This window comes from Rhinatrema bivittatum, chromosome 1 (genome assembly GCF_901001135.1).
Source record: "Rhinatrema bivittatum chromosome 1, aRhiBiv1.1, whole genome shotgun sequence".
NCBI lineage: Eukaryota > Metazoa > Chordata > Amphibia > Gymnophiona > Rhinatrematidae > Rhinatrema > Rhinatrema bivittatum.
The window spans coordinates 523140414-523156987 of record NC_042615.1 but is presented as its reverse complement, the minus strand read 5'-3'; the positions used below and the strand labels follow the sequence as shown (position 1 = coordinate 523156987).

Genomic DNA, 16574 nt, shown 5'->3' with positions numbered 1-16574 from the left:
CAAGACAGGGGATCCCTCCAGCATCCTATGCACAAGTCCTTGCACCTAACGGCATGGAGATTGAACGGTCATTACTGACAGAGATGGGTTTATCTTTTTCGGTACAAGATGTCATCCTGGCAGCCAGGAAACCTTCCACAAGACAGAATTACCATTTCAAGTGGAAAAGATACACAAACTGGTGTGAGTCTCACCAATTTGACCCACGTTATTGTCCGCCGGAACACCTTTTAGAATATTTGCACTCACTTTACACAACGGGACTTGCGACAGCTTCTGTGAGAGTTCATTTAAGTGCAATTGCTGCCTTCCATTCACAGCATAATGGTCAATCCATCTCCACTCACCCAATGGTTTCTCGTTTCATGATGGGCCTTTCCCATCTTCGGGCCCCACGGCTAAACCGCTGATTCCTTGGGACCTCAATGCAGTCTTGGAACAACTCATGTTACCTCCCTTCGAACCTATGGACATTTCACATGCAAAATACCTTACCTGGAAAATAGTCTTCTTAGTAGGAGTGACATCAGCGTGCAGAGTCAGTGAGATTCAAGCATTGGTGCATTACAGTCCATATCTACAATTCTATCATGACAAGGTGGTGCTTCGCACGCATCCATCTTTCCTACCGAAAGTAATTTCTGCCTTTCATCTCAATCAATCTATTGAGCTGCCAACGTTCTGTCCAAAACCACATCATAACGAAAGAGAAAAGTTGCTACACACTTTGGATTGTAAGAGGGCCTTAGCGTACTACAAAAACAGAACTCAGTCAGACGCTAGACCTTCACAGCTCTTCCTCATCTTTAATCCTAATTTTCCCGGCTTGCCGGTAGCCAAGAGAACCATATCCAGCTGGATTGTACAATGCATAAAGTTTTGTTATGAAAAGAGGGGCCTACATCTTTCTTTGCCCCCTCATGCACATCACGTAGGAGCAGTATCTGCATCCATTGCCCATTTGCAAAATGTTCCGCCCATAAATAGATGTAAGGCGGCAACCTGGTCATCTCTACATACCTTCACATTGCACTATTGCATAGCACAGCAGACGTCTGACGATGCCAGAGTGGGCAAGGCGATACTCAATACCCTTCACAGGTGAACACTTCGGCTGCCTGTCCACACTCCACGGTCACGCTCCTCTGCAACGGAGGGGACATAAAGGATGCGTGACGTTAGCTTGGGACTCGCAAGACAGCATGGCTGATTCAGCCCTGCTATCGACGGGAAAAGCAAGTTTGCTTACCGTAAACGGTGTTTCCGTAGATAGCAGGATGGATCAGCCATGCGAACCCACCCACCTCCCTGGACAGACAGCCTTATGAACTTGCTACGTTCACCTGCTGCTATATTACAGACTGAGGAGAATCTGCTTTCCAGCGCGGGAACTCACGCACAGCTGCACAGAGCTAAGCTCTGTGTAACAGCTTTGAGAAGCTCCGCCTCCCGGGCCTGAACAAGATAGCCCAAGACAGCATGGCTGATTCATCCTGCTATCTGCGGAAACACCGTTTACGGTAAGCAAACTTGCTTTCACAACCCACTGCTGTAACCATGAGGCTGTTCCTCCCCTCTAAGTTTCTAATCAAGGCCATGGTTGAACCCATGGCTTTACCCTCTTGCTGCAAAAATTATTCTCCATTAAACAAGAAAAGTGTTTGTATAATGCTAGTCTTGCCAACTGACACATGAACACGGTGGGAACTTGAAATTGTGATAGAAATTTTGCATACATGCCCTTCCTGTTCAGAATTGTGTGTGTTGGTTACTTTGGATGTTGCTACATTATATGCAATATTCCTTAAGATAAAGTATTGTGTATTATTGAAGAGACTTTTATCTTCATTGTGCTTTTTCTGTGGTTAGATTTTTGCTGCAAGACAGCACTTGTACATTTGAAAATTAATTCTGTAGCAGCATCTCCCCTCAATCCAGTTAAGTGTTGGCACAAGTGTGAGCACTGTGGAGCCACGTGTGTGCTTTTAGTTGGATTGAGTGAGGGCAGTTTTTAGACAGCCAGTTTATTTTGGGTAATGACTTTCAAGATGGTCTAGATGCATGAGTAGAGAAGATCAGGAGAGAATGGCATCTTACTGTGTCACAGAAGCTGCATCCTTCAGAACTTGACAAGATGACGAAGCAAACTGGAGGCCATGTACAGAGTACATGATAAAGGAAGGATGTTGTACTTGAGGGTATGGGTAAGGGGAGAGCAAAGAAAATATTTCTTGCACAGACATCTCTAAAGTTGAAAAATGTTTGTTTACAGGGAAGTCATTGTAAAAGAAGTGGAGGGGGTGAGGCTAATGATGAGAAAGCAAGCAGTGCTGGGGAATTCTCATGCTCACGGTATCAGTTCTTTGACTCAGTTACCCTTCCTAATGTGTCCTAGGGAGTGCTCTGGAGAAGTCCTTGGCTGTGAGTCAGGCCGGAGAGCTCTATGAGGAGTGGCTGGAGCTTCGGAATGGCTGTCTCTGCTGCTCAGTGAAGTAAGATCTTAATTCTAATGTAGAATAATGTCAGGAGGCAATTTTCTCCCTTTGGTCTATTTTTTTTTTTTCCTGGATGTTTTTCACGCTGCAGTAGTTTTTTCTTAACATTCTTTTCCGCTGGAAATATTTCTCATCGAATTTGAGTCCTGGCTAGATTGGTCTCCTTTCAAAAGTTGTTCTAAGTGATATTTTAGAGCCTGTTGTAATGTTTGAGGGAAGGAGAAAAGAAAGGTTTATCTTTAACTACATTAAACTAGATGTTCTGCAGGATGCTGCAGAAACCTATACCTTTTATATTGTATTTCTGAAAAAGTTTTTGCAAATACTGTCATCAAATCACAAATATAATCACATTTCCATAGGTGCCTGTAAAAAATGACGGGAAAAAGCCATTTAAACAACAGGGGGCTGATATTCAAATGGTTGGATGCGGTCAAAGTTGTCTAATTAATTTTAGGTCTACTGTTTGGCCAGCCAGAGTTAACCGGTTAATTTTGGCTACTCAGTGATGAGTATCTGTGCTAATCAGCACAGAGTTAACTGTGCTCCAGGGCCACCTCTTTGTTTGGCTAAATTGTGTGCAGGTTTCAATTTTTCCTGGACAGAATTTAGCCAGACAAAAGAGGGAACATATAAAACTGCAAATCTCTTAGCATTGAGACAGGTGAATCCAAAACCAGTGGGTTATGCACCTCTACCAGCAGGTAAAGACAGAGCAAAGCTGACATCACGGTATATATACCTCTGCAGTGACATCAGCTCACCAGTATTCTCCGTTTCTAGCAGATGTGGACATTCATCTCCCTACTGGGGATTGCTTAAACAAACAAAAAAAACCCAACAAAAGATAAGGATTATTCACCCTGCTTTCCTGTGGTGGTAACTTATGGTCCCTCCCTCAGCTGAGAATTTGAATAATAGAAGGACTAGGGGGCATTCCATGAAGTTAGCAAGTAACACATTTAAGACTAATCGGAGAAAATTCTTTTTCACTCAACGCACAATAAAGCTCTGGAATGTGTTGCCAGAGGAGGTGGTTAGTGCAGTTAGTGTAGCTGGGTTCAAAAAAGGTTTGGATAAGTTCTTGGAGGAGAAGTCCATTAATGGCTATTAATCAGTTATACTTAGGGAATAGCCACTGCTATTAATTGCATCAGTTGCATGGGTTCTTCTTAGTGTTTGGGTAATTGTCAGGTTCTTGTGGCCTGGTTTTGGCCTCTGTTGGAAACAGGATGCTGGGCTTGATGGACCCTTGGTCTGACCCAGCATGACAATTTCTTATGCTCTTATGGTATTTTTTAACAATGACCACACTTCTTGCACACTTTTTACTTCATAGTTGTTCCTTTCAGTTTTTTTCTAACTATTTTTCTCATTTTATCAAAGTTTCCCTTTTGAAAGTTTAGCACGGGAGCCGTAGATTTGCTTACTGTCCCCCTTCCAGTCATTAATTCAAATTGGATCATATTATGATCACTATTGCCAAGCGGCCCCACCACCTCTCTCACCAAATCCTGTGCTCTATTGAGAATTAGATCTAAAATTGCTCCCTCTCTTGTTGGTTCCTGAAGTAATTGCTCCATAAAGCTGTCATTTATTCCAACCAGGAACTTTATCTCTCTAGCATGTCCCAATGATACATTTACCCAGTCACTATTGGGGTATTTATTTATTTATTTATAAACTTTTCTATATTGATATTCATGGCAACATCATATCGGTTTACAGTATAACAACAGTAGGAATTTACAATGAACAGGAGGGGGCTAAACTGGGATACAAAGGAAATTAAAACTTAGTAAGGAAATGACAGGAACCTATCAAAGACAACCATTATTTATAAAACTAAAGCATATAATACTTATAGGAGTAAGTATGTAAGAGTGTATATGTACAGGGTAGAGCAGGAATCTGGCATGTTAAGTAGGTAGGCGGGGTGAATCTGGAGTTGTAGGGGGGTAGGCTTGTTGAAATAGCCAGGTCTTCAGGTTAGTTCGGAATTTGACGGGACATGTTTTGAGCCGTAAATTAGAGGGTAAAGAGTTCCAGTGAATGGGTCCAGCTATTGATATAGCTCGTTCCCTAGTAGAAGAGAGTTGAGCATGTTTTAGGGCGGGTACATGGAGGGTTCCGTTCTTCGATGCTCTGGTGAGTCGCTTCGAGCATTTAGGTTGGAAAGGTTCCTCAAGCCAATTGGAGTTATGATCGTATATAGCTTTGTGGATTGTGGTGAGGGTTTTGTAGATGATACGGGAAGGGATCGGGAGCCAGTGCAGGTCTTTGAGGATGGGAGTAATGTGGTCATATTTACAGGCATTGGATATAGTTCGAGCTATTGCGTTCTGCAGCAATTGTAACGGTTTCAGAGAGGTGGAAGGGAGACCTAGGAGAAGTGAATTGCAGTAGTCCAGTTTAGAGGCAAGTGTGGCTTGGATGACAGTATGGAAGTCAGTAGGGTACAGTAGGGGTTTTAGTTTTTTCATGACATTAAGTTTGTGGTAGCCTTCTTTGATGATTTTATTGATATGTTTCTTTAGGTTCAGCTGCTGGTCAAGTTGCACGCCAAGGTTTTGTGCGCATGGCTGCGAAAGATAAAGGCAGGGTCATTCGCAAGGTGGGGTTTGGGTGGAATGTGTTGTGAAATGAGCAGTTCTGTTTTTGAAGAGTTAAGGGCGAGGTGAAGATTGGAGAGTAGGGTGTTAATGGAGGCAAGACAGTTCTTCCAGTGTTCAAGGGCATTGGTGAGAGTGTCACAGACGGGCATGATGATTTGAACATCATCTGCATAGAGATAGAATTTGAGATCTAGATCTGTTAGGAGATGGCAGAGGGGGATGAGGTAAATGATGAAAAGGGTGGATGAGAGGGATGAGCCTTGGGGAACTCCTTGGGAAAGGGCATGGTGGGAAGATTCGGCATTGCCTATCTTAACAGAGTATTGTCTGTTGGAGAGATAGGAGGTGAACCATCGAAGTGCAGCACCTGAAATGCCAATGCTAGTGAGACAGGACAGGAGTTGGGTGTGGCTTATGGTATCGAATGCAGCTGAGATGTCCAAGAGTGCAAGGATGAAGCAATGACCATGGTCCATTCCTCTGATGAGGTGGTCAGAGAGGGAGAGTAGCAGAGTTTTAGTATTAAGGTGCTTGCGAAAGCCAAATTGGGAGGGTGGAGGATATTGTTATCTTCAATGTATGTCATTAACTGGGAATTGACCACCTTCTCCATGATTTTTGAGATGAACGGGAGGTTGGAGATGGGCCGATAGTTAGCTGGGTCTTGTGAGTCTAGGGATGGTTTTTTAAGAAGGGGTTTAATCACTGCATACTTAAGGGGGATAGGAACAACGCCTGATGAGAGTGAACTATTGATGATTTTGGCTACTGGTTTAGCTATGGTGTCGGGAATCATAAGTAGGGCTTTTGTGGGTATGGTGTCTGAGGGATGGGAGGCAGATTTCATCTTTTTGAGGATGGTTGCAATTTCAGTGGAAGAAGTGAGTTCAAGGGAGTCGAGGGTGGCCGGAATAGGATGAGGGTCCTGTACAGATTGTTGGGGTTCGGGAGGGAATTTGAGCAAAAGGTTAGATATTTTGTTATGGAAGTAATGCGCCAGTAGTTCACTTTTGTTCTTAGCTTCACTGTCAGGGACGGGTGGGGGACCAGACTTAGTGAGAGTGGATACATATGAAAAGAGGGCTTTAGGGTTGTAGACGTAGTCATGTATTTTTGCAGAGAAATAGTCACGTTTGGCAATTAGGGTGGAGGATCTGTAATTGTGGAGTGTGGATTTGAAGATGGAGGTTTTCTGTGGTGAAGGGTCTTTCCGCCAAGCTCTCTCTTTTTGTCTGAGATCATTCTTCTTTTGTTTCAGATCAGTTGTGTACCAGGGTTTAGTGTTCTTGGCCGCAGGATTTAGCTCACGTTTAACGATAGGACAGTGTTTATCTGCGATATCCAAGGTGAGGTTGCTCCATGATTCAATTGCAGCATTGGGATTAGTACAGTCAAGTTTATGGATGATGCTGGAGAATGCAGCAATGAGATCCTCACTGGGGCAGGATTTTCTATAGTTGATAGTATTGTTGGGGACAGTGTGGTTTAACACGGGCGTCTTTGTGGAGAGAAAGGTTTTGATAAGGAAGTGGTCTGACCAGGGGACAGGGGTGCAGACGGGGGGGTTGGGGGAGAGGAACCAAGAGTTAATGAAAAGCAGGTCTAGCGTGTACCCTGCCTTGTGAGTGGGTGAAGAGATGATTTGTTTGTATCCCATGGCATGGAGGGAGTTGAGGAGGGCTTCGCAGGTAGAGGAGAGCGTGGGAACATCGACATGAAGGTTAAAATCTCCTAGAATAATGGCAGGATTATCAGTGTTGATATTGTCTGAGATGAATTCGATGAGGGGGGAGGGATTACATTCTATGAGGCCGGGGGGGGACATAGATGAGGCAGACTTGTAGATCATGGGATTTGTATAACCCAATCTCAAATCTGGTTGGGGGTTCAATGATTATAGGTTTTAAGTTTTATTTGTTTTTTTGACAGCGAGGAGTAGGCCTCCGCCTCTTTTTTTTGAGTCTAGAGGTGGAGAATATGTCATATGTGTGGTTTGGGAGCTGGTTGATGAGGACCGTATCGGAGTCCTTAAGCCAGGTTTCCATGACGGCACGGATGTCTGGTTTGCTGTCAGTTAGTAAGTCGTCGAGGATTATGGTTTTTTTTGTAAGAGATTGGGCATTGAAAAGAATTATAGCTAGGGTGGTTAGACCTAGGAATTGAGTAAAAGGTGAGATGAGAATGGGAAGAAGGGATTTGCAAAGGGGAGGGTAGTTGTGTGGTGTAAGAAGATCTGCGGGGGTGGTGGTTGATACTTGGGATAGGGAGATGAGGGGGGCTTACTATGCTCCATGCCATGGTAGCCTTGGTGGCTAGGAAATTGATTTTAAATGGGAGCAGAGGGGGGGGGGGGGAGGGGGGTAACAGGGATAGCAGGAACACAATGGAATTGAAGATTGTAGACTGATCTAAAGGTTCAAGGAGTTAGGAAGTGCGTGCATGGAAGAAGAACAACATAGGTGTGTCAATAGCTCAGGGTTAAAAACAGTGGCGTATCTAGCATTACGAGGGAGTCCATATGTTGAGGACGCTGCTTTGTAGTGTTGGGTTTGGTCTTCAGGTAGTTGACTTGACTGGTTCTTGGTTCGGTTGCTAGCTGTACGTAGAGAGATCGGATCGTGTTGATGGATACCGGGTTGGAGGAAGGATACATGAAGTCTATAGCGCTGTCCCGGTGTGTGATTGTGAGGTCACTGTTGGTAAGTAGAGGGGTATCCTTTGGGTCGAGGTGGCCGGCGAACATGAGGGAAAAGGAACAGCTGGCAATGCCCGAAGGGGTAGCACGAAGGGGCGCACTAAGGGGCCTACCTTAGTGCGCCCCTTCGGTGCGTGGCGCCAGAAGAGCAGGTAGGGGATTTAAAGGCCTACCCTGCTCAGCCGCTGACGTCGCTGATGGAGGCGGGCCACGGGGTGGGCCTCCGAAGGATCCTTGTTCTCAGCGTGCCTCGGCGAAGAGGCGGTTGGGGTCCGGCCGCGAGGACGAGCGATGGCGGCAGTGAAGGCGAAAGAGGAAGCCGGAAGAGCAGGTAGGGGATTTAAAGGCTGCTTTGTAGTATTGGGTTTGGTCTTCAGGTAGTTGACTTGACTGGTTCTTGGTTTGGTTGCTAGCTGTACGTAGAGAGATCGGATCGTCTTGATGGATACCGGGTTGGAGGAAGGATACATGAAGTCTATAGTACTGTCCCGGTGTGTGATTGTGAGGTCACTGTTGGTAAGTAGAGGGGTATCCTTTGGGTTGAGGTGGCCGGCGAACATGAGGGAAAAGGAACAGCTGGCAATGCCCGAAGGGGTAGCACGAAGGGGCGCACTAAGGGGCCTACCTTAGTGCGCCTCTTCGGTGCGCGGCGCCAGAAGAGCAGGTAGGGGATTTAAAGGCCTACCCTGCTTAGCCGCTGACATCGCTGATGGAGGCGGGCCACGGGGCAGGCCTCCGAAGGATCCTTGTTCTCGACGTGCCTCGGCCATCTCTGCGGGCCTCAGGGGGGTCCCTCGTGTCGGCGGTCCTCATCCGCGAAGAGGTGGTCGGGGTCCAGCCGCGAGGACGAGTGATGGCGATTACCGCACTGCGATTACCGCACTGCCAGTTTGGTTAGCTTCCCTAATTTATCTTAGCATTTCACTGTCTGTCTCACCAACTTGACCAGGTGGATGGTAGTATACTCCTATCACTATAGTCTTCCCTAACACACAAGGATTTCTACCCATAAAGATTCAATTGTGCAATTAGTCTCATGCAGGATGTTTATCCTGTTGGACTCTATGCCATCCCGGACATAAAGCGCCACACCACCTCCCAGGTGCTCCTCTCTGTCATTGCGATATAATTTGTACCCCGGTATAGCACTGTGCCATTGGTTATTCTCCTTCCACCATGTCTCTGAGATGCCAATTAAGTCTGTCCATCATTCACTGCTAGATACCAAACTTCACAATGAGCACCAAAATGCTTTAGAGGGATTCCTAAAGATCAATTGAATAACCACCATACGAATCCTCCGTCATAATTTGCTAATAGAAGAATTATTTATGAAAAAACTCTAAACCTTTTGAATCCCAAACAAGGGTAAAAAAGTTTAAAAATCCTTCTGAATATGTGCAGAAATGTGTACAAGCAAGAATATTAAAGACAAAAGGAGGAACGTTTCATATATTATTTGTCATAAATCCCCTCCTGGGGTAATGTGACGGAGGGGGTCCGTTTATGATTATAATTCATAGTCACATTACCCCAGGAGGGGATTTATGACAAATAATATATGAAACGTTCCTCCTTTTGTCTTTAATATTCTTGCTTGTACACATTTCTGCACATATTCAGAAGGATTTTTAAACTTTTTTACCCTTGTTTGGGATTCAAAAGGTTTAGAGTTTTTTCATAAATAATTCTTCTATTAGCAAATTATGACGGAGGATTCGTATGGTGGTTATTCAATCATTCACTGCTATACATTCTAATTCTCCCATCTTACTTCTTAGACTTCTGGCATTAGCATACAAACATTTCAAAGTTTGTTTTTTGTTTGTATTTTCATTCTTCTTTTTAATTGATAGGGATAAGATAGAATTTTTTAGCTCAGCTGAGTTTTTAGTTACAGGCACTTGGACTACTTTTCTTATTATTGGAACCTCACTGTCGGGATGCCCTAATTCTAATGCATCATTGGTATCCTTTGAAGGTACCTCCCTCCGAACCATGCGCTGCTGAGCGACTGTCGGCTTTCCCCTTTGTTCTAGTTTAAAAGCTGCTCTATCTCCTTTTTAAAGGTTGGCGCCAGCAGTCTGGTTCCACCCTGGTTAAGGTGGAGCCTATCCCTTTGTAAGAGACTCCCCCTACCCAAAAGGTTCCCCAGTTCCTTACAAAACTGAATCCCTCTTCCTTGCACCATCGTCTCATCCACGCATTGAGACTTCGGAGCTCTGCCTGCCTCTGGGGACCTGCTCGTGGTTAGTTTGAACTTAAATTAAAGAAGGTTGACCATCAACCCCTGAGGTGACAGCCTTATGCTTCCTCCCTCAGTTTAGTGGATCAGAACCAGGGGCTTCCAGGAGGATTCCCTTTGTTTCTCTGCCTTTTGTTCCCCCATCCCTTTGCAGGCTCTCAGGATATCCTTTTAATACCGCTTGTCTTTTAAATTTTGGGCTGTTTTTGTGAGGTAGTGATAAAAAGCCATTAACAAAAAAAAGAGAGGCTAAAGCAGAAGTTGTGCTCAGCGACTGGGACCCTGTCAGCAGGAGCCTGGCCATTTTTTTTTCAAGAGTTCGGTGGTCAGGGTGAGCCTTGGTGAGTAGCCAAGGAGAAATTTTCCTTTTCAGGCATCTGCTGTTTTTTGCTGTGGGGGAGTGCAAAGGCGCACAACCAAAACACAAGAAAAGGCTGCACTCTAAGCATGCAAGTTCAAAAGGCCTTCAAAGCAGGCAGTTCATTTGCAGACGAGTCTGCAGCTGAGGACTCGTTCAGGAGCTCTGAAGTCCATTTTATAGCAATAGAGCAGTGAAGGCAGTTGGTGCCTCCTCCCCTTAGCCCTGAGGGACATGTTTAGACCAGTGATTGTGAGGGTTGCCACAGTAGCAGTGGTGTCTGTGATGGCTTCCCCTATGGAGACTACAGTCACGATTGTGGCAGTTTACAGCCTCTTCTGTCTGTTCCCACATGGCGCGCACAGAACCTGCGGCTATATTGGACCCACGGGGGATTGAGGGGTGCTAAGGTCTCTTCTTTGCAGCCCCAGAGGCAGTTTAATTCGTTCTTGGAGTATTAAAAAAAAAAAAAAGAAAAGAAAACATCAGTGGAGGATTTGCTTTTACTGCTTTTGAAGCAAGGCCCAAGGGAGAGTTTGGTGTGAGCAAATTCTCCCAAGGGGACTGTGGTTTCTATCGCCTTTCTGGGTTGCCAGGCTTTGTTCTTCTTTGGTTGGTCCCCATTATTCTGCCGTGAGAATGGCTGCCATATTTGCTTTTTCCTTTCTTTACCTCTGCAGAAATGGTCAGAGGATAGTAATTCCCCCTTTATTCTGCAGTGTCTCCAGTGTTATGGGGCTTCTGACTTTGATCTGCAATATATATGTTTTGTAGATTTATCTGGAGAATGTTCTCAAACTGTAGTGACTACTCTTCCATGAGCCAGTAAGGTTAATTTCTATGGGGCAGAATTCTGTCTGAGGGTGTCTGTAGCAATGCCTTCTTGTGCCTCTCTGGAGAATTCAAACCGTGGGGTTTTATCCCATTGACTTCTGTGCATCCAACTTCTGTGGATTCTTCCAGTGGCTTCACCAACAAAGGACAAGCCACAGGGTTTTCTGTCTGAGGGGCATCTGCAGTGATCTCGGCTACAGGGAAGCCTTCCGGTATTTTAACATATAGGATGCAAGCCCTAGTAGGTAAGCCCCCAGCAATTTCTCCAAAATAAAAAAAAAAATAAAAAAGTGGAAAGTGCTCTGTTTATTGAAACATAGAAACATAGAAACATAGAAATGACGGCAGAAGAAGACCAAATGGCCCATCCAGTCTGCCCAGCAAGCTTCCCTCATTTCTTCTCCCATACTTATCTGTTTCTCTTAGCTCTTGGTTCTAATTCCCTTCCACCCCCGCCTTCCTTGTTTCAAAGAATTCCAACAGCAGAATAGACTTTCTCCGGAAGTGGAGGGATAGTATTGCCATTCTCCATCTCTTCCACAAGGAAGAATTATGGTCAGTATTGTAAGATCTGTAACATCCTTTCCTCCTTGCAGGATTATCAGGATCTGGTTGCTCTGAAATAGGTAATTCCTGAAGCTCATTTGAGGTTGCTTACCAGCAGTGTTATGCTTCTTAGGATTGAGACAGGGGCAATAGATTGCGGCTTCCAGCTATATAATTGCATCTGGTTCAGCAGGTGCAGGAAGGACAATGCATGATTCCACTCAGTTGGGATTGGGAGCAGTTAACTGGGCTGATTTAACTTGGTAAGATTTTCTGCTTGAGGCATAACTGCCATAGTGGCTGCTACAAGGTTTTTTTGGATCAGTGGATTCAGTAACTGAGTCTGAGTTGATGGAGCTTTCCTTAAGGGGCAGCTTTGGTTTAGAGAGGAGCTTCTCAGATGGCAAGGACTTGGGGGAAGTCCAAGGTGCTACCCCTCAGTCTGGCAAGTCTCCTGGAGGAAGGAGGGTCCAGGTCAGGGGGGACATTGCATTTCTTTCAGTGGCTGTCCTTAAGGGACAAGCTTGTTTGGTAAAGATCTTGAGAAGAAGGCGATTCCTCCAACTTGCAATGCTGGGTTGGCATTTTCAGTTTAGTTGCTGCCCCTTGGGCTAGTATCTGCCCCATAAATCTTTTCAAGTATGGTTGTAGTTGTGGCAACATTGCTGCTTTATCCATAGCTGGACAATTGAGGTGTCTTCAGTTTTGACATCCCAATCTAACCTTGCATTGTAATCAGCCATCAGAACCTATTCCATAGTATTGATATGTTAGCGGTGATGCTACACAAGGCAGGTATTTTGTGATGCTTTTATTTGGACAATGGACTATAAAAGCAAAGTGCTTCTGGAGTGTCCCGAGCCCAATCTTAGCCATCTCAGACCTGGAATTATTTGGATGCTCAATTCAAAATGGAGCTTAGGCAAGTTACGATGAATTCATTATCGCAACAAAGTGGCCAGATCCAGGCATTCTAGGTGGTCAGGAATAGGTGGTATGTCCTACCTCCAGACTGTTGGATCTATGTCATCAGTCTTGGAGTTCGTATCTTGGGTGAGAGTGCACAGGCAGTATCTTCAAGGGTTTTGCCTCCAGGTGGGATTCCTTGTCCGTGAGGCTGCTGCTGCCTGAGGTGCCAAGAAAGAGCTCACAATGGTTGCTAAACATTAAGCCATTGGTATGGGGAGTGGATTTGGTGACCCCGGTCTGGATCTTTCTGACATTCAATGCCTGTCCTTCAGGCTGGATGGGTGGGTGGGTGGGGGAGCACACTGTCAGGAGCTCTTAGCATAGGGGCAGTGGTCCCCTGAGAAAGTGAGCTGGCCCTTCAACTGCTTGGAAGCCACTGTGATTAGGCTGACTCTTCTCATCTTTGCACCTCGGATAGTGGAGCCGGTGGTCTGGGAAATGTCTGACAATGCCATGGCAGTAGCATACATGAATTATCAATGGGGAACCCAAAGTCCTCGAGTGTTTGACTTGCTTTTTCCTGTGGCAGAAGGGAATTGTTAGGCCTTGATGGCATCTCTTATAGCAGGCACAGGCAATGTTCAGACGGTTTATATACATCACAATGTCATAAACACTGAAGAATGGTCTCTATCTCAAGGGGACTTTGCTCTGATTCTTGCCAGATGGAGCCATATGAAATTCTGTTGGCAACTGGCCTGAATGCAGAGGTGCACAATTGTTTTATTTTAAGCCTAAAGAGAAATGTTTATTTGTCCAGGATTGGCCAGCAGAGGAGATTCTTTGCGTGTCTCCTTTTTTGCCCAAGATGGGCAGAGTACTTTAGAAGTTGGGAGTTCATACAGGGCTAGAGATACTAGTTGCTCCGGACTGGCCTCGTTGACCGTGGTGTGTGCATCTAAGGCGTATGCTGGGCAGCAGCCCACCAAGGCTTCTACATAACTAAGTAGATCCATGAAGATCTGGATCGATTTTTTTTATTGCAGTTGAGCCTTTGAAGAGGGTATGATTAGTGTAGTAAGGTTATTTTCAGGCCGTGGTAGCTATGTGCCTGAAGGCCCGATAATTCTCCACTTCCTTGTCTTATATGTGTTTTTGGAGAATCTTGATGTTTGTTGCTCTGGAGGTCAGTGTGTTTCGGGAGCGTGTCAGTTCCATTGATTCTGTATTTTGCAAGCCTGTCTAAGAGCTTTACTCCTGGGGAATTCTGCGCTACTGCGGAATGCAGAATTTGCACACAATTCCCCCTTCCCACAGATTTCCTCCCTCGTTGCCCTTCCTGCCGATTTCCTCCCTCGCCGGAAGAAGATTCAAAACCGGAAGGACAGCGGCCATCGCGGGACAGGCAGAAAATAGCAGCGGGGACCCTGGCATGCTGCGAACGTTTGCAGCGAAAAGGGAAGACCCCCATGTGCTGCGAACAGACTGTGCTCCACTCAAGGTGAAAATGGAAGGCCCCCATGTGCCGCTAATGGCGCACCCAGGCCTTCATCTTTGCCACGAACGGAGTGCGTCCCGCGGCATGCCGGTGAGAGAGAATGTGTGTGTGAGAGAGGGGAGGGTGACAAGAGAGCATGGTTGGTAAGAGGGGGGGGGTGAGGAAGGGTATGAGAGAGAGCATGGGAGCTAAGAGAGGGTGGGTGGGGGGATACTTTTCCTTCTCACTCCAAGTTCTATTTTTCCTTGTTACATGTAACTGCTTTTCCGCACTATTGTTCAAGTTTAAGTTTATTTTGCACTCCTGTTTCATGTGAACCAGCATGATGGGACTTTTGTCTTGAATGTTGGTATATAAAAAACTTAAATAAAATAAATAAATAAATACTTGTGTGGGTTTCAGAGAGAGGGAGCCTATATGAGGGGAAGGGAATGCCGGTGAAAGAGAATGAGTGTGTGAGAGAGGAGCGGGGGTGTAGGGGAAGGTGAGACAGCTTGGTTGGTAAGAGGGGGAGTGGGGGGGGATGCCTGTGGGTTTCAGAGAGGGAAGCCTATATGAGGGGGAGGGGGAGGGGTGTGGAGGAGGGGAGGGTGACAGAGCAGGAGGATGAGAGAGAGCATGGGTGGTAAGAGAGGGGGCTGGAGGGATGCTTGAGTATGGGTTTCAGAGAGAGGGAGCCTATATGAGGAGATTGTGAAGGAGTGTGTATGTGTATTAGAGAGAGGGAGCCTGTGTGTAAGAGAGGGAGGGACAGAGGGAGCCTGTGTAAGGGGCAGTACTGAGAACAGGGTCAAAGTCTGGGGCTGGCAATAGAGTGGAAGGGGTTGAGCCTAGAGGTGAAGGGGAGAGATATTGGCAGGTGGAGGAGTTGGGGCCTGAGAGGGCATAGTGGCCAGGGGAATTTTTGTTTTTAAAATATTTTTGCAGTACAAGATTTTTATCCTGCTCTAAACCAAAGGCCACTATTAATGTGGCTCTTGTGGCAATTTCATCAGTCGAAGCCTCTAAAAAATGTTAAGTTAGGGCTTTTTTCACTCAACACATCCATACCTCCTTCAGGTTCTATAATTCCTCTCCTAAAATTAGATATATAATACATCTTAGATATCAATAGATCATTAGAGATACATAATATCTCATTCACATATTTTCTAAACAGTTCTTGAGGAGATAATAACCTTGTATATGGAAAATTTAAGAATCTCAAGTTCTTACTTTGCCAACAATTTTCCAAATTCTCTGTTTTTTTACATTATCATAGTGTCTTTTATAAAAGTAGTCCCTATTGCTTGTAGTGTTGTTATCTGTGAGCCCATTGTTGAATTAGAGGCTTCAACTTGATCTAATCTTATACCAAATTCTTCCATTTTTCCTTTTACTTCATTAGATAGGACTGTGGACTGAGTTATGGATTGGGAAACCATCCTCTCCACCTTTGTGATGGCTTTCCAAACATCCACTAGAGAGATGTTTTCAGGCACCAGCATTCCCTCTGGCGCCTGCTCTAGAGAGTTTTCTCCATTTTCATTGATAGTTATTCGCTCCCTTAATTCAGGGGTATTCAAAACACTTACCCCTTCATATTCGGGAGTAACGTTGACCTTCTGGTCCTGGGCGGGACTAGCTGTAGCCCCCGATGAGAAAGAGGCCTCTTGTACAACTTCCTTAGCAGTCTGACTCCCCCTACATACAATTTGAGTGTCCATTGGCCCCCTCAGTTCTTTACCAACTGGTGTCGATGTTAAAACTTTAATTTTTCTCTTCTTTCCCATCGAAGAATACAGCCGGGACTTCTCTCAAATTTCCCCCAGGGGCACTCCCTTTTGGCGTGCGGCTTCGGTGTGCGCCGCTGTGCGTCTCCTTAAATCGGCACAGCAAGCGTCCGCTGTTGATGACATAAGGGGCGGGGGGATGGGAGCTACGATGTTCCGCTCACCTGTTTTCACAGTCCCAGCTGCCCTTTCTCCTTACGAAGCTCTCTCGCCAGGTAGGCTCCATCTTTTTATTTTTTATAGCAAAAGATAACTTGTATTTTTCTTTTATATGGCACCAAGATTCAGAATGAGATTTCTTAGCATAAGATAGCCCAAGATAGCCAGCCAAATAAGGCAGTGTACCTCCACCTTTGAGACTTTAAATATTGTCCCTGGTTCTCCCACATGATTACTTGTTTTGTCTAGCTTGACTAGATTGTAAACTTCTTGGAAAAGGGACTACTCTTGTACACCTTGTAGAGCTAGATACATGAATGATAGTAGTATAAAGGAATGAATATTGTGGAAAATTTCAAGGATTTTGATTTGTCAGACAGCATCTTGCAGCCATGCGTTGATGTCCTTAAACACATAGGGATACATTTTCAGAGAGCTGCTGAGTGGC

General features: G+C 45.3%; 1 protein-coding gene across 4 annotated transcripts in view; it reads left to right on the top strand.

Annotated features, from left to right (window-relative positions):
* LOC115097331 (COBW domain-containing protein 1-like) overlaps positions 1 to 16574 on the top strand; it is a 158663-nt gene that overhangs the window by 22446 nt on the left and 119643 nt on the right. For all 4 annotated transcript variants that reach the window (XM_029613079.1, XM_029613062.1, XM_029613053.1 and 1 more), the window contains exon 4: positions 2396 to 2492. In XM_029613079.1, the coding sequence (XP_029468939.1) occupies positions 2396 to 2492 (97 nt within the window). The remainder of the gene's footprint in view (positions 1 to 2395; positions 2493 to 16574) is intronic.